The sequence below is a fragment of the Aptenodytes patagonicus genome, chromosome 24 (assembly GCF_965638725.1).
Source record: "Aptenodytes patagonicus chromosome 24, bAptPat1.pri.cur, whole genome shotgun sequence".
Classification (NCBI taxonomy): Eukaryota; Metazoa; Chordata; class Aves; order Sphenisciformes; family Spheniscidae; genus Aptenodytes; species Aptenodytes patagonicus.
This window is the reverse complement of record NC_134972.1, coordinates 4,700,378-4,718,425: the sequence shown is the minus strand read 5'-3', so window position 1 is coordinate 4,718,425 and position 18,048 is coordinate 4,700,378. Positions and strand designations below refer to the sequence as shown.

Sequence of the window (18,048 nt, the reverse complement as noted above, 5' to 3'; positions counted from 1 at the left end):
GCTGAGGCCAGCAAAAAGTGCTGATGCTGCAGACATTCAGTGAAAAGGTCCACTGGGAGAAATAAAATATTTGATCTCCTTCAATTTTAGAACAACAGTGAGACTCCGATTAGCTCTGCTAGGTCAGTGGAGCTCTATCCTCGCTCCTATTCTGCAGAATTGCTCACTTTCCAAAGCAGTGTATGAGTGAGTATTTCTGGGACTCTGCTCCTCTCATCCAGAGAGGCACCTTATGTAATTGAATTAGACCTTAGGAAAAGCTACTGTGCAATGAAATCATCCTAAATGCTGATCAGTGAGAGCAGGGCTGTGGGCATACAACAGAAATGTGCACATCTCTTCTGAATCATTCATTAATTACTCTTAAATGGAACTCATGGGTTTCAAGATTTCAAGTGGATTTTCTGCAGATCTGCCAAACTATTCTTCAGAGCATTGCAGTAACTGGAGAAAGGTGCAGGCTATTGTACTGTGAGCAGGGTGCAGTGGTGTGGGCTGTTGTTCTTGCTGTAATGTTCGTATCAGGTTGTCCAGGCATGCCAAGGGTGCTCAAGAAATAAATGAATCAATGGTATCTGGAAGAGCTAATAATGACGAAAAGTCGCATGTAGTCATCAGAACATGGATGGATATGCATCCAAGAAAGCATTTGGCTCCTTTGCTTGCTCAGCAAGGTGATGAACAAAGGCACAGGCTTCCAACCTCTTTGATGTCTGTACAGGATTGGACTCTGGGAAGGAGTAGGAATGTGCAGTTGCATTCCAGACCTCAGGGCATTAACTCTTCAGTTCAGAAGGCTTGGATTAAGCCTTCAGGAAGAGCAAGGACAGCAGGATTGAGAGGCTGGAAACGTGTTGCAGAGCTGCTCCCTGCAAACCATTGCATCTTTTGGGCCTGTTAATATTGCAGCATTTGTTGCGCTGGTCCATGTGCCTTGCTGTCTTGTCATGCACAGTCACTCAGGAGTTGGATTACTGCTCTGAGTGGATTTCTTGGTGGAGAGAAGAAGCTGCTTAGAGTCAGCTGCTCCACCCTTGCAGAAACTGCCTTTCCCTGAGCCAAGCACTGCAGGTAGAGAAGCTGTATAAGTGCCTTGCCCACTGAGACACAGCTGACCCCTACTCCTGCTGACTGCAAGGTGTGTAATCAGTAGGCATATGGGGCTGAGCATGAAAATTTCTCTGACTGCTTCCTCTATTTGCAACGTCCTGTGATGGTTTAAAACATGGCCTTGAGCTCAGATAGTTACATATGAAGTGCTTCAATTATAGTCTGGGAAACAGTAAAAACCCAATGTTTTTCCACTTTCATCCCTCTCAAAAGTCTCATTAAATTGGACTTCATTCTGTTCAAGTATTAATTGCCTCTTGGTAAAACCAACTACACACATAGCACATGCTTCTGCTAAATAGTAAAGCATCAAAACAGCACTGGAAGGAAGGTAATGGGAAATGGGGACCCTGTCCCAGACTTCTGTCTTGTAGGGGCCAAGACAAAATCTGCAGCCTTTATCTTCTGTGTCTGTGGCAAGCCTGTCCTTGGCACCCTGTCTCTTCCATAAGCAGAAGCAGTATTCAGCTCTGATTACTGCTCAGGGCCCAATTTCCAGTCCTTGAAACTCTTTCCCTGGCACCACCCCAGCCCAGACAACAACGGTCTCTCTTGGAAGTCTCTTCTCAAGTGGGTTTAGTTAAGGGGGCCCTTATGCACAGGGGCAGCTCTGTACACATTGCAAGCTGGTTACTGGGGCAGGGGATTGCTTATGTAAGGCAGCTCTGTGCCAGTATGAGTGTACTAACCTTACCACAATCCCTTTAGACATCACCTCTAGAAGAGAGAAAGGAGTGGCCTTGTGAACGTGGAGTTTGCTTTTGGTGGAACCTGAAGCTCTGAGCTCCTGGGAGAAGAGTTAGTGCTTTGTTTGTTTTGTTTTGTTTGTTTGTTTTTTTTTCTTTCTGTTTTTGGAGGTGTATGCGTGTGTTTGTTTTTTTGGTGGTTTTTTTGCATGGGAGCCAGAAGAGCAGGGACAAGTCCTGCCCTGTGAGCTGCTGCAGTATAAGTATTTCATCATAATCTCAATGACTCTCTCTGAACAATTCCCAGGAGCAAATATTAGTGACAAATGGGTTTTGCTAGCACTTTATAGTTTTCACACATATTCTTTGCAATGCCTATTATGGACTTTGTTGTTGATGGCGTAACCCAGTTGTTGCTTATCCAGCTCCCAGGAGGGGGGTGTCTAAAGATCCAGATCAATTAGAGATATGCAGACAATGGAGACTTCCCATTTTTTTGTTTTCCTTTGATTGTACCTTGACTCTGTGACCACAAATTCATGGTAACCTGCAGCACAGCACTGCCACTGTCACAGATGTTGCCTAGAAATTCCACCAAGCTTCTTGCTGATCCTCCTAATTTTTTTAATTCTGCCCAGCTGCATGCCAGGTCTGTCCAGAGGAAAAAGCTGGACGAGTTGCAGCCAACTGTAGTGTGAACATCGATTGGAATTAGTTTAATTTTTGGCGCAAACCTTCCTGCCTTGTTACTGATATCTGAGTCCTTCATCAAACTCCAGAGAATGTCTGTGTCAAATCACAGGTGTACAGCTAGTTTGGTTTCTTGCTGTGAATATTAAAATAGAGACTTCCTCCTCTCCTCTGTGAGCTCTGTGCAGAACTCTGGAAACCTGGCAGGTCTGCTGGAGAAGCAAGTGACAGGATTGCACACCTCACAGAGTGCCTGGAAGTTGAAGGCTTTTCTTGCTGGTCCAAGCTCAGAAGAAAATATTTTGACAAATCTGAAGAGAAGAGGTTTACAGAAATGGTTTCTAAGTTCTTGTCAAACTGCCTGAACTAACATGACTGAGCAAGAAGATCTTGATGCAGACCATGGCATCTAGGTACATTGCAGACCTCAGAGACCAGGTGACTGCTGAGAATAAAGGTACATTGAAAGTGTGGGGTGAGATCTGAGTTCTTGCTCTCCTGCTTGATGCTCAGCAGCAGAGCAGAAGATTTCTTTCCAAGAAGAGCAGAGTGCAGCCTGCCAGGTGGAGACTATGCATTCATCTGCTCTCCCAGGAGGTCAGTCTGCACTGCCTCCAGGCATGCACTACAGCCAAGTGCTGGATATCTCTCCATCTTGAGATCCCCAAATAGGCATAATGTTTAGGCATCTCAGTGGATCTGTAATCTTGCAGTTACAGCAGGACCAGTGGATCCAACAGGATCAATAGCTGGGGTGGATTAACTGCAGCCTGATAAGGGTCTTGTTATGTCTTTCAGATTGGTACCTGCCTGAGTGAAAGCAGAAATATGCACCATAAGCAGTAATTAAGAAGTGATTTGCCCTTGGCCCATATTGTGGGCATAATGCCAAGCTCTGGGTTCCCAGAACTGGGATTTTTCAGATTCAGGCTGAGTTAGGTGATGCTTTTTGCTCTCAGAACTGCCTGGTCTTTTACAGGGGGAAAAATAGTGGGTGTTAATCCTGTGGGCAAGATGTCTTCTGGTCCACTGGATGCAGAGGTTGCTGAACACTTTCTATGTGTGCAGAAATCTTCTTTGCAGCCAGGATAGCACGGAACTAAGCCATAGCATAAACAATGGGCCATGAATATTCCTTTCCTTTGGGAACTCTGCAACTCTTTCATGTCTTCACTCTGTGAATCTGACTTCCTGAGTTTTTGTGCTTGAATGAATATACATAAGATAAATCGGTGTGATGAAATTTTCAGTTGCATTGCCTGGCTCATCCAAATAATGAGCAAAAAGAACACCTTATGACTCATGTCATAAGACGCCAGAGAGGCACATGCTATGAAGCTGTCTGTCTGCTCAGTATGCATGCAGGGAGGGGCAAAGGGCTGCCTAAACGTCCCGATTTTGGGCTCAGACTGCTTCCTCTTCAGGAACTAAACTGTGGTTATGCTGGCACAAGGCAGCTGTCTTCTGGAGTAAGACAGCAGGCTACTTCATCTTCAAAATCATGCCTTTGGAGGCAAGAGTGCACAGTTCAAGAAACACAACCTGAAGAACATCTATTTAATTTGTACTTTTGGATTTCCTTTGGGAATCTCACAGCTCAAATAGTTCTGAACTGGTGGATGACCATGAAACGGTTTTTTAGATGAGGGGTTTGATGGGGAGAGATTTCTTATGTCTATTAGCTACTGAGCTTTGCAAACCTAGTCCATTGGATTTCTTGCAAGTTTTCATTTGTCCCGTGCTTCTGGGTGCTGGTTTTTAGACTGATTCGGGGAGAAGTACTTGTAAATTGGCTTCCCCCCCCCTGCAATAAAGGAGATGAAGAGGCAACTAGGGAAAGAGCAAGGGCTGGAAAATCTGTGCATAGCAAATCTTTATCCCCCTCCCACCACATAACATTGCATAGCTCCTCCTCTGACAGAAAGCAGGTGTCGGTGTGGACCTTTCACATGCTTCCTCTGTTGCTCATGGCTGATGATTCCAGCACTTTGGAAGCTGAGGGATTAGCCATCTGAGAGGTAAGGCACCAGCAGTTCCTATGGACTTCCTGTGAAATTATGGATCACCGTGCCAGAAACCACAAATGCCACAGGAAAGCAAGCCTTGGCCTTGCTGTGCTCAGAGGACTGCCTGCTCTGAGCAGCAGAGTGTCTGGTTCAGCATTGCAGCACATTGTAATCTGCTTATTTATGCCTACACCACTGCTGTTCTCTCTTAACAGGAGGAAGCAGCCTGACAGCAGCACTGTTTTTCATCCCAGCTCTCTCCTTGCGTGAATCTGAATACCCTTCGTTATCCATGGCTGGACAGCAGTAGCAGAATTGCTAAGGATTTAAATTATTCAGCTCCTGTTGCTGACTCAGCTTTAAAACTGCATTTACGTTTCCTAAGATAACAGCTTGTTGACCAGAACCAGGGAGCCTGGCTGCTCCTTGGAGCCTCAGCAGGTGACAGGAGCACAGGGAGTGTTTTCCTCTGTAAGCAGAAAGGGGACATGCTGGAGTAAGGTGAACCCCTAGCATACCCTTGTCCTTGTACCAGGAGGACACAGTGAGCGCTCAGAAAGGAGCAGATCTCCTTCAGTGACTTCAGCCCTGGACCCATCCTGGCATCGTTTCTCAAACTGCTGAAAGCAGGAAGGGCTGCACTTCATTCCCTGAGCAAAAGCACACATGCAGTTTCCTCAAAATATTGAAGCCCACTGTTAAAAGAAAGTTATTTACTCTTCTCCAAGGTAATGTGTTTAAGGTTCTCTGCTGCACACACTACACTCCCCATTCCCTTAAATGAAAGGAAAAGAACAGCTGAGGACAGACTAGCAGCAGCCAGCGAAGTGTCTGGTGCTGGGAGATCACTTCTCTGGTTACATGGAAGATAACAACAGAGGAAGGAGCCTTGCGTTCCTTCACAGCTACATCATAGTGCAGTTGAAGAGTTTCTCCAAAGGTCAGAGGCAGAACTTTGTATCTTGAAAAAACAAAACTATTTGTAGCTGAAGGAGTAGTTTTCTTTAGAGACCTCCTCTTCCTTCTAAATTTCTGACAGAGCTTCTCTCCGCCCCACCGACTCTGTCTGCAGTTGCTGCTGGAATTCAATGTTTTTATCTCAGGTGTAAACCTGGAATGCAGTGGCACTGAGGCACCAGGGCTGCTGAGTCTCATCCCAGGAGCCATCTCAGGACAGCAGAGGGAGAAATTATTTTTCCTGTGTGTATGATAGATATTATAGCATCCAGGGAACAGCACTTAAGACAATACTGGAACCCTGGCTCACAAAAATCCCTGAAGCCCACGGGGGTGCACAGTGGCCTAAGTGGGAGTTGAGAGCTATTATTCACTGTAACTCTTGGCCACTTTTTCTCAACATGAGTTTGCTCTTTCTTAGAGAGTATTCCTGTTGTGTCCATTGTAAATAATTTCCCTTTGCAGAGCTCCAATTTAACTCTGTGTTAGCTTTTGTGGGTGCAACATGACACTGACCTGTACAATCTCAGAGGCCTTTAAGGGGACGTTCACATGCTCAGATGTCACTAAGGAGAGGATACAGTATAAAATCTTAGGGAATGAGCAAACCAGCCAATCTCAGTTCAGGGTCTGGAAACAGGTAAGTGTTAAGGAACTGCCTGAAACCTTAGTCTTTTGAGGTGTTTTCACGGAAATGGAAAGAGCTCCTGGGATTAAGAGCTATTAATTTGTTAGAGCTGTATTTGTTATTTTTCAAGCTCTCCCAGGCTCTGATTTCTCAGACAGAATTATGCCCATACTGTTGGTTTCTCCAGAACTGCAAGCTGTTGTCAGAGATGTTACTGTTAGGTATAACAGGCAAGATAACAGTTACAAACTGCTAGTAAAGCAAGTTGCTCTAGGGTATTAGTTTTCAGCACTGATACATACAACTCACCTGTCTGCAGTTAGATAGTGGGAACTTCAGAGACGCCTCAGGTGAGGTGGTAATGAGTGAGACCTAGTAGAGGGATCAGTGGGAAGCATTCAGAAAAATATAATTAACAAGGGGCAGCAATTAATGTAGCAGAGACCAGTTCCCTTAGAGATGGAGCCTGCACCAGCTCCACAAACAGCCAAGGAAAGAAATGGTTATTAGTGTATTGCATGCTTCAAAGCAAAGTGCTCTGTTCTCCCCCTTCTTCAGGGAAGGGAGGAAGCAGGCACACACCTGCCACCTCACAGGACCCTGTTCAGTCATGCTACTGCAATTGCCTTTACTTCTAGAGCTATAGAAATGTGACTGATAGTAGCGTTAACCCTGTGAGCTGCATACAGTTGCCTCAAGACAGATATCTAGTGCCCTGTGATATGCCCATCTGCCTCAGCTGCTGATCCATGGGTCTGCTACAGTCCAGTACCTGCCAGCCCATGTGGATGTCACTGATAGCCTGGGGTACCTCAGTGACCTGAGCTCTTGCTGTCCCCAAGCACCTCCTCTGAGGTATGGAGAAGTCACTTGAGGGCTGTTTGCAGGCAAAACTCCAGGTGTCAGTGGGGGAGCAAAGGCTTTGTGGCTTGGTCAGGCTTGCCAGGACCGTGCCTGGTGATAGTTTCTCTGTCCCTCAGAGGAGCTCTGACCTGCAAACATCCCTGTCAGGGGCTCTTGAATTTAGGCACTTTTCTCATTTCTCATGGCTGCAGAAAGGCTCTGCCTCAGTGGTGGGGACCTGGGACAATTCCTTCTTACCGCCTACCACGTGGCCCGTAGGCATGTGCCAAAGCACCCTGCGGTTACCATTACAGTACCCCACAGTAACCACAGCTATTTCCTGCTCTGCACACAGTCACAGGGTTTCCCTCCCTCAGCCATGCTGTGGCTGTGGGCATATTATGTGCATGAGGGAATCCTGGGCTGGAGCCAAAGGGTGAGCGCCATGTCCCCTCCTGCACTGTGCAGGGCTCACCTCTTCATCCTCATGGGGAGGACGTGGCATCACTGGATAACTAGAAATCTGGAGGACTGAGCCAATCTGAGACTGCTCATACCTTGCAGCCAAAGGGTTTGCCACCCCAGAGATTATCCCATCCCTGAGTTTGCTTGTAATGGGTTTGTGAAAGTCACTGCTGCTGGTGCTCACTGGTGCCAGAGGCTGCACAAATCAAAACTAAATCCTAGTCCCTGCCTGAGAGAGCTCTTGCAATAGAAGTGGGGGGGCACCCATTCAGCAAACAAGTGGAGCAATCTCCCAGGCACTTTTACACTGCTTTTCCCTGAGGTGTGGTAGGAGGTAACCCCAAATACATTGGAGGGCACAGGTCTTGTTTCTAGGGCTTTGTCAAGTGTGTATGTTATCCTGGTGGCTGCGGGACCTGGAGAAAGTTTGCATTATGCTGAGGAAGTAACTTTGAATAGGCTCATAAGCTCTGGCTGGTAAGGTCCTGTCTTCAGGGTGCAGAGGACTCGTATTTGCATTCATGACATGCAGTTATGCGGGGGGCCGGGGGGGGAAAGGTGGGATCTGAGACATTGATGGTGCTGCTCTGTAGGTTCAGAGCAGCAAGACTTTTTAGAGCAAATGTAGTGTGCCAGTCAGCAGTTGCAGTGCCCATCCTTTTGACTATTAACATTTGAGCTCTACTTGAACTGGAGGTGGAGTCTATTATAGCTCAAATACCAGAGGGATCCCAGGCTTCCAGGGAGGTGCTGAATTGCACTGGACAAGGGGAAGGTGTTTTCCTTAGACTGAGGTAAGGACTCTGCTTTGCTCTAATGCTTCAATGTGGCCTTTGCTCAGTATAAAAATCTGAATTTCTATGTAATGCAAAGCATTTTTCCATCCTAACAGGTTCTCTTGATCTACTTTTCCTGCCTCTCAGCTGATATAAGCTTTCCCAGTGGTGAGCTGGGCTGTTTTATAGGAATTCCCTAGGGAGATACAGCTGGCAGAGCTGTTGTTTTTTTTCTCTGAAGCTGCAAGTGTCACAAGCCATATTTATCCATATGCTGCCCAGGCCTTTCCAGGTGTGATCACCTTATGATTTGCATTCACTGGTTTGGCCCCAGTGCCTGGAAGTGCCTTGGCCTTCTTGAACCTGTAATTGGCAAAAAGGGCCAGATGAATGGTAGCTAGAAATAGAAACCAAGCCGTGCGGCTTCCCTGCAGTCCCCCAGTGCTTTGTCAAGATGGCCTCAGTTTAACATCTGGCTCCAAGATGTGGTTAGCAAAACACTAGCAGAAGGATGCCTCCTGCCAGCCAGGAGTGCCAGGTGAGCATCGCTCTGCGGTGTGTCACCCTGAGCCTGAGCACAAGGAGAGGGTGGGACGGGAGCGGTCTCCAGGAGGTCTGTTCCTTTGAACAATTGGTGTGACTCCCTTGCGTGTCTTTCAGAGAGGGCATGCACCAACCACTGTGGACCCCTTGCCTTCTTGCTGCAAGCAAGGATCTCCTGAAGGGATGCTGGAGCAGGAGTCTGCTGTGCAGGTAGAAGGGGGGGAAGGGGCGCGTTCATTGTATTGCAGTAGGCTCCAGGCCCTACAAAGGGCCTGGAGCTGCTGTCACTAGACCTCATTTGCCACTTCAGTTCCATGTCGGTGTCCTTCATTTGGGACTATGCCCAGCCAAGGTCTGCAGAGACCAGTGAACAATCTGGGGTCTTCTGCTAACTGCCTCTGGCCCAGTCTGCTTTGTGCAGCACAAACCGAGAGACAGTGTAGTTCTGGCCAAAGAGCTGTTTCATTTTGCTTTTTATTTCTGAAATTTCATCTTCCCTTGTACTGTTTGAAGAGCAGTGTTCACGCACGTGGGCTCCTCCTTGTTTACAGCTCATAGATATGTTTATGAAGTGTGCCTCAGGAATGACACTCACTAAACACTTCGTGTCCAGCCTGGCAGCTCTCCCCAAGCCCCTGACGTGGGACAACCTGTAATCTCCAGACTCCAGGCAGGAGCCTCCCCGTTGTGCCGGCATGCAGGCAGGCAAGTGTGAGTGGTGATAGTGTGCAGTCCTGCTGCTGATAAACCTCTTGCAGACTGGCTGCTTACACTTGGTTTGGCTGCAGCATTCAGTGTAAGTAGGCTGATCAGAGCTGCAGACCCTGGCTGTCCAGGGTGAGCTGACTTTCTCCTGCAGCGATGCCATGCCTGCATTACTTGAGGGTGAGTACTTCGGCATGGTGAGGGGCTTGCTGGGCACCACTAGGGGAAGAGGAATCAGGTCAGTTCTCAGAGTGTTGGTTTGCACATGGGAGTTTAGGTATATCCTGGCCAGTAACATGGACTTAAGTCTGGTCCAGAGAAAACAGCCCTTGTCCCCAAAAGATTGCAGCTAAATGGATCATAGAATGGCAGGAAGGGTTTGCTGCCCTTCTTAGGTCGCTGGGAACTTGCCTAAGGTCATGCTGGGAGCCAGTGGCAGAGCCTGGCATTGAATCCAGAATGGCAAGGTCCCCTGGGTGCTGCACTCACCTCGTCCTTCTCACCACTGCTTTGTTGGCAGAAGTGAGGTGCCCTCAAGTGTTGTTTTTTTGCACTGTTGTAATGGTAAATGTTGATTTCTGTGTTATCATCTTTCTTATTTTACCCACCCGAAGCTCTGGGACAGGTGCACAGGATGATGCTTCTTTCTAGGCACAGTGCTGCACTAGCTCTGCTGAGGAGCAGGTGGCTGTGGTGCTATGGTTTTGCTCGCATGTCCTCACCAGGGATCAGCTGGCAGAGATATATTGCCAGGCCTGTGCTTCAGGTGCTTTCCTGTCAGTGCCTTCTTCCCTGCATGGCTTCCGGAGGCTGCACCCCGAGCGCTGGCCAGACCAGCCTGGCTGAACGCTGCTAGCAGTAAATCTATTGCAGCCATGGCACAGGGACTGCACTGTGATTCCTCACAGTGTGCAGATCCTAGCAGAAAGCCCCGTTCTCAGCGCTTTTGCTTGTGCAGGCAGACAAAGCAGGTATGGACTAGCCCTGCTGAAGCAGAGTTAGAGAATGAGTCAGAACAGAGTGCAGAAATTAGGAGCAGTTTATAAGCATCACTAGAAAAGAGAAGGAAGTTTCTCCACAAGGCACTGGAGCAGAGCCTGATGGCACGGTCTGGACTCCAGCACATCTCCTGAGTGCAAGGACACTGCCCAGAGGCCAGGGCAGGCTGGAGGCTGGTCTGCAAGGTGTGCCTTAGTCCCTGGCTTGCATCAGGCAGGCTCAGAGCATGTGTCTGCTTTCCCCCTTGCACTGGCAACCTGCGAGAGCCCTCTCAACTCCTCAGTGTTCATTGCACACACCTGCCTGAGCCATGTCATGGTCCAAGGAAGGAAGTGCATTAGGAAAGTAGAAGATAAAAAGCAGTTAGAGTGCTGCTGCATCTCTCTCAGCAGCTGTAAACCCTGTTATGTTGTTAGAAGAGGTGTAGTGCCTGAGTGAAAAGCTCTCGTGTATTGTCTTCAGTCACAGTCTGTATATTTTCTGGTGAGGTAAAAATAGCTTTTCTTTTTCAGGATATGCAGAGAGCAGAGGCTCCTGCTAACATCAAAGGAGTGACAGCTTTCCCCTGGGTATGCGTGGCCTCAGCTGGCAGGAGCAGTAGCTGTGTTAATTCTTGCCTTGCTTTGGCTCTGTGTGAAAGGAACAATGTCCTGGTCTCCAGCTCCCTGTTCAGACCTCTGGACCAGCCCCTGTTCCTCTCTTCACTCATTGCTGCAGGACCCAACACTGTACTTCATTGGGGAAGTGATGGTTTGCAAATGACAGAACAAGATCTTGATGCTACTACTTAGAAAATCCATTAGTAGCAGGTGGGAACTGACAGAGGCAAGCTTTCCTAGAGCTGTAGGCTGTAGCACCAGGGGATCCTTATCAGAAGGATCAGTCTGCTGTGTAGGGGCAGCTCCCAAGTCCTTGCTCAATGCAGATTAAGCTCTTTCTGGTATCCACCCTCCTCACAGTCCTGAACCTGTTCCAGCTTCAGCAGCTAGCAAAGGGGACCTGTGAGGGGGGAAGGAAGGAGCCAAAGGGCAATGCAGATGCTGTCCGCATCTGAATATGCTCAGCAGGGACCGAGTTAGCCTTGGCCCTGAACTGCACCACCAGTGACAGTCCAGAACTACCTCTCCTGTTAAGAGTGCATAAAAATGGGCTTTCCGAAAGTTGGTTACTCATGATTATGTAATGATGGAGGATTGTGCCTGATGGAGGGGCCAGTCTGGTGCCTGATGGAGGGGCCAGTCTGGTGCCTGCGCCTGAAAGCTTGCCCCCTCTTCAGTACTTTCAAAATGCTAATTGACAAATTGCTTCCCTTCCCACAAACCTGCCAGGGGCCCTCCTTCTTTTGCTTTGGGATTTTTCCTCTGCCAGTTGTGCTGAGTTCTCTTCCAGCTCTAACAGCCCCTTGCCGCAGAAACATGAGCAGATCTTTCATTTCCTGCATACTCTGATTCACCTGCTGCAAGATGTGTGGGATCCCCCTTGCATTCTGGTCTGGGGATCTCTGCTGGCATATAAGCTATGGCCTCTGTGGTACATGCCTTGGGGAGGCCTGGGGCTGTTGTGAAATCTCCACTCAGCAGAAGGGAGCATGGACAAAGAGTTTACTCAGGCTGGTGCATGAAATGAGAACAAACTTGCTTGGCAAATGCCTTCCAGAGATGACCTCTTGTGCCTTGACTCTCATCAGTCCTACTGAGATCTGGGGACCTGTCCTAAATCATGTGGGCAGAGGTGAAGATGATTAGAGAATAGAAGTTGGGCATATGGATTTATCCTTTTATCTGATGAATTTTCCCAATGCTTTTGCTTTTCTCTTTCATCTGGGTTTGCAGTATGTGCCTGGTAGCCTGTTTTCTGTGCTCTGCTGGCTGCCTGCCTGAGGCTTTGCTACTATGGCCTCTCTGGAGATGCTGTGCTCTGCTGAATGCTGTCTTCTACTCAGAAGGTAGAAACCTGCCAGTAGGTTTTGTTTCCACTGCAGGGACCACTGAGAGTTTCAAATTTCTTTGAATACAGATAGGAGAGAAAGTTCCTGTAAGGCAGACAATGTGATGTCTGTTTGTGGGCATTTTGAGTTGAATCTCTGATTCAATTTTCCTGATCTTCCCTGATCATCTTAGAGAGACCCTAGGTGCCATCTTTGACTGCTCTTGGTCTTAGCAGCTGTTTTAGTGTGTTTCCAGGACTGACATATTCTTCTCATCTGATGAGAAAGGATCCAGGTTATCACCTGCAGACCTGGGCACTTGATGTCTGCAAGGCAGGGAGGTCCAAATGAGCTCTGGCTCCAGAGAAATCCCTAGGTTGGGCAATTGCTTGAAAGTAAACCACTGCACTGATATAAGGTTTTGCCGTCTCTGCTGGAAATAATGCCTCAAAGGTGAGGATCATGCCCACTACTGGACACAAGCCCACATGAGCAAAGAAATGTCAAAGCAAACGTCAAGGGCTGTTGCAAGGTTTATTGCGCTACCTCCCCAGCTGGCAGCGCTGACCTTAGGTTCCAGCACCCTGGCACTAGCAACTGGAAGTGACTGGGATGACCTCCTAGATATGAGTTGGACCTTTCCACACCGTCTAGGTAGGATACCCATAGCAATACATGGCTTTGGTGCCAGGATTCAGGTTTGCATCTCACTGCCGGTCCTGGGGCTCTTTGGTTGTTGGGGTGATTGTGTGCTGCCCAGCCTGCCAGGTGTTTCCTTGCTGGACCTCCTCTGTCCTCTGTTCCATGAGCCCATGTCAGTCTGGCTGTGCTTCCCCCTGCTCACTGGCAGACTGGCCACATACAGGGGGAAGTGTGTCTGCTTGGCAGGGCTGAAAGCCACTGCTGCCTCCCCTAAGTAGGGCCAATGGTAAAACTGTGCCTTCCCCTTAGCAGCAGCACATGACTCTCGGAAGTGATTGTGGCCCTCCTGTTGCTGTTTCTCTGCTGTTCACACAGTTTGCACATCCCAGTTTGCAAGATGCCTCACCTGACTTTGCTCCTAATGTATCCCAGAGAAAGGGTGGCACATGTTGGTCCTGATAAGGGGTTTTGAGAGAGTGTTAGAACAATGGAGCTGCAAACAGATGCCTGCAGTGTGCAGAGCAGGAGCTGCTAACCTCCTTGCTGGAAGGAGCACATGGCTTCCAAAGAATACAGAAGAGACAAAAGAGTTTGAAGATGCAGAGTTATCATCAGTGGCAAAACTCATGAGACAGCAAGAAACCTGTGTAGTGGTGTAATTGCCTTCAAGATCTTTGCTATAGAGCAGCCATAGGAAGCTTTTCCTGCAGCAAAGCCTGCTGCTCCTCACTGGCAATGTTTTCCAGTAGCTAGGCCTGGAAGAAACAAAACTGAACAGGCGCCAGGGCTGGCAGGAGGGTGCCTGCCCCAAGAAAGGTGTACATGGGCCTGGTCTGCATCCTTTTGCCTCTGGCGTGCAGGGACTAAGGCAAAACTGCCACACAGACAGCTTCCCTCTCTTTCCATGCGGGCATCAGCTGTGTGGCTCAGCACTCAGCAGCAGAGCAGACCCAAACTTCCTGGTCACTGGGTCTGACTGCTGTTTGGCAGAAAGCTTTTTGCTCCCCAAGGTATGGGAAGTAATTTGTTATTTGAAAGCCTGCATTGCAATTCCTCTTCTCTGGTGTTCTTCAGTGAGACGAGACTCTGAAGATATGCAGCAGAGACCGGGGAAGGGGAAAGGCAGGGGCTGAATGATGTGACTGGGAATCAAGACTCTGGGAATTCCCTGTAGCACTGCATGTTTCAATTGTATCGCACAGCCAGTGCTGTGGTGCCTCTGGGTAGAGAGTGAAGAAAATATAGCCCATTTAAAAAAAACCTCACAATGACCGCAAGCTCCCCTACTCTTCCCTCTCTGTAACTCGTCCTTTCAGCTCTTCTAATGGAGCAGGGAATCAGCTGGTTTCAAGCATCAAAGCACTTTGTTTTTGCAGGCAGTGAGAAGGTCTAGTGGATGCTAGCAGCCTCTGACAGGGTGTCCTGCACCTTACCTGCCTGTACTGTTGCCTGGTGGTTGTGTGGCATGGGCAGGGCTACTCTCCAGGGGCTACTGGAGTCAGAGACTTGTTGGAAAGGGCACCTAGTCCCTTTCTTTTGGCATCTTTGGCCCTGTCCGTAGCAGGACATGTTCCCAGGCAGCCCCACAGACCTGTGTGTGCATCCTTGCAGTGAAGGGGTCCCACCTCCTCTGGAGCTCCTCAGCAAGAAGCCAGCTCGGCCCTTCCTCATGCCAGGTGCTGTATAAGCAACGAAGTAGTTGCAGTGCCTGTTCAGTCTGCCTCATTGCTCCAGCAGAAGACCTGCAGATAGAAGAGACAAGTGGGCAGATAGGGTAAAGAGGGCAGTGTAGCAGGATGCACGTGTGCCTTTTGCCAGTCTGGAACAGTGTGGCGACTTGCTTCTTGCCTGTTTTTGTGTCCCAGAAAACACTGTGAGATCAGCACAAGTCCCTGAACTCATTTGCACTTGGGAATCATCTACTTGCAGTACTTAGCAGCTTGTACAGAGTGGGCTCCTGACAAACGTGGTCACCTTTCACAGAAGGAGGCAATGTTGAGACCCTCCCTTCCTTTATCAGTGATGTGCAGAAGGAGCTGGTGAGAGCTCCTCCCTGGGTGGGAGTGAGAGTGAGGCATTGCCAGAAGAGATTAGAGCAGGACTCTGACCACAGGCAGAAGACAGAGCAGGATTACTGAACTTCTGACTGCAGCCCTTGAAATCCAGCCTGAGCCTCTGGTTTGGCAGAACTTTCTCTTTGCTTATTGCCTTAGCCACGGCTATCGTGCAATGGGCTTGGTCAGGTCCAGGCTTCTCATGCTGGGGTGAAGGGGCTAGGATATTCATCCAGTGGCAGTAATGCTTTGCCGGGCGAGGCTGTGAGAGCAGGAAGACACCTGTGAATAGGAACTATTCACACTAATCCATGGGCCAGCCACTAATCAGGGCCAGGAGAGGGAAAGGGAAAAATTTAGGTTGTCAGCAGACAAGGGGAGCTTTTTCCTGAAAGAAAAGAAAGGGAGGGAGAATAGAAGCACAGTCTGATGTGCTGTGCTATTTTTTTTTACTTTACAAGGTCTTGGAGCACTTTGCAAAGTCCAGATCTGAGGCTTCTCCCTTGGGGAATTGCTGGCAGCAGCCAGCTTGAATGTCCACAATTCTGTGGAGCATGACACCTGTGTGTAGGATTTAGCAGCCGTGTAAGAGTGCAAGAGGTACACAATGGCAAGTGAGGCAGTTTATTTTCTCCCCTGGAATAGCTCCTTCCTGGAAAATTGCTAGGAAGGCAAAGGAGAATGGAAAGAAGCGCTACAAACTCCAAAGAAAGGAAAACCAGTAGAGGCAGTCTCTGCATCTGGAAGCAGTTGCTGTATATCCTGGGGCACATGGATAGCAAGTGACTGCATGTGCGTGTGTGTACAAATACCAGGGGGTGCGTGTAGCATGCCCATGCTATGCTTTGTGCTTCTTAGTGGATGGTAACTGTGCAATGTGTGTACATACGTTGGTGTTGTGCTGATGGGGATGTGTGTGTGTGTGTGTGTGTGTATCTTTTTGATACGCACATCTACTTGTGTCCATAGGGTCTCTGCATTTCTTGCTGTCACTGCTCCCTTTTGCTGAAATTCAGGAGATGGCAGTGACCCAATCTGTACTTCAGTTCCCTGGCTAATCTAGTGTTGTCTTGATCTCTGTGACACCCCTAAGTAAAGCAAGCTGTTGCAAATGAATGCCCCTGGAATGATAGGTAGGCAGTCCCAACATGCACACTGACAGCAGAAGGGCAATATGACTGCAGATCTATTTCCTCTGTTTTTACCATTTGAGCTGAGTTATCCCTTCTTCTCTGGCTGTATGTGTTGTCTGACTGCTGGTGTCTGATGTCCTGCATCTCTCTATGCGTCTCTGAAAGGTGCATGCTGAGCATGGGGAGCAGAAGGGCAATACCTCTGAAGCACTCAAGCCTCAGCACATTCTCCAAGGCCCTGGCCCCCAGCATCCAGAGGGTCGGGAGGGAACCGCAACCCCTCTCCTCTGTGGCGGGTGTTACCTGTGAAATGCCAGGCTCCTGGGAATGTCTGTGGCGCTGCTTTTTCTCTGCTGTTCCCGAGGTGGTACCTGCAGCTCTGACCCGCTCTCTGCACTTGGCAGCAGTCATCTGCTTTCCGGAGGCAGCTTGGTATTAAATATCCTGTCTGACACAATAATGGAGAGAAAATGAACAAATTCCATTAGCGGCTGGCGATCCCTGCAGGGTCTGCATTGGAGTGAGGAGGGAGCCTGTATTTTTAGATAGAATGCAATGTAACTTACTGGCTCTCTCAAAGCTGGGGAGTAGATAACCAAGGAGGGAGAGAGGGGACACCAGGCTCAGGTTTCAGCTGAAGTGCTGGACTATGGCAGCACGAAAGGGCAGGTCCGGTCCAGACGTGGCTGTGAGTATGCAATGCACTTCTCCTTCATGCCCACAGAGACCTCCGCTTTGCTTTTCTGCTTGCTTTCTGCCTGTAGTCTCTGCTGCTGGGCGTGCTGGGACTTCGGGAGCCCCTTTGCTGCTGGAACCTGTAGAGTTTTACCATTTTAATCTTCGCAGCTTCATGTGTGTCCCATGGGTGGGAGAGCCTGGCTGAGCTGTGCTTTGACTTTCCAAGGGGTTTGCTGTCGAAGGTCTGTGCTGTGGCTGGCATGCTGGCAGCATAGCTGAGGTGCTGCCCTGTCATTGATCCTGACCTGAGATGCAGAGGCTTCTAGCAGGGTCTGGAGTTGGAAAAGCTCTTTGCACTCAACCTGTTGCTTGAAACTGTCAGTGTTTCCTTGCTAGACCCTAGACAGCACGCAGGGCTCAGAGCGCCAATGTGCACTTCTAAGCACAGCGCTGGTGCTGCCTTCTGCCTCTTACCATAGATCATCCTGTACGAGCAGAGCACTGAGGTGCCATGTCATGTCTCCTCTGTGCTCACAGCCCTCCACAAAACCGGCAGCTCTACTGTGAATCTGGGGGCTCCTCCCAGATGGACAGGGCTCTCCTCTGAGGTAGTAGCAAGTGGACCCAGCTGGCACAGGAGGTCCTGTGATCAGCATGTGTTTCCCCCACACACGGAGGCTGTGCACCGGGACAGGGCATGGTGGTGCTGCCCTCCACCACCTGTCCCTCTGACCCCGTGGGCTGCCCCAGAAGGGGCCATGGCATCCAGCCACTGCTGCGGGAGCCTGGGCTGAGTTCTGCAGGGTGTGCCCGGCACAGTGGGGGCCAGGAGACCCTGTCTGTGGGCCTTGCTTCTGCAGGGCGTAGCAGGGCGGTGGACCCAGGACATGGCTACGTTTCTCTGGGGTAGGAGGGTTGGGCAGAAAGGATGGGCTGGGGGAGGCAGATGGAGGAGAGCAGAAGGCAGCCGAGTTGTGCTGCTCCAAAGTCCAAATTCGAATGGCTGAGGCTGCAAAGAGAAGGGAAGAGAGGAGCCCTGAACCCGTGTGGTGCATCATCCTGCCTAGGTCTGCTCCAGTGCCGTCCTCTGTGGCCGTGCTGCTTCCAGCTCCTGTCCAGGAGCTTCCTAATCCTGGGTGCTCCTCCACAGCCAGGCTGTGGGCACTACAGGATGGCCTGGGATGGCAGGATGTAGGTACTCGTAGC

The 18,048-nt window shown here is 49.4% G+C and overlaps 1 protein-coding gene and 1 long non-coding RNA gene across 8 annotated transcripts in view; one reads left to right on the top strand and one right to left on the bottom strand.

Annotated features, from left to right (window-relative positions):
- Positions 1 to 18,048, top strand: part of ANK1 (ankyrin 1) — a 70,522-nt gene that overhangs the window by 19,566 nt on the left and 32,908 nt on the right. Inside the window, exon 1 of one of the 7 annotated variants that reach the window (XM_076359023.1) lies at positions 9,501 to 9,589. The exons of the other annotated variants lie outside the window; for them this stretch is intronic. Coding sequence (XP_076215138.1) covers positions 9,566 to 9,589 — 24 coding nt within the window. The 5' untranslated portion in view covers positions 9,501 to 9,565. Of the gene's footprint in view, positions 1 to 9,500; positions 9,590 to 18,048 lie in introns of those variants that run through there. 7 annotated transcript variants of the gene reach the window in all.
- LOC143170599 (uncharacterized) lies at positions 6,387 to 16,639 on the bottom strand. The gene is made up of 3 exons (XR_012997074.1): positions 16,468 to 16,639; positions 14,569 to 14,719; positions 6,387 to 6,449 (listed from the first exon to the last, which is right to left on the bottom strand). It is a non-coding gene; the product is annotated as an uncharacterized LOC143170599 (long non-coding RNA).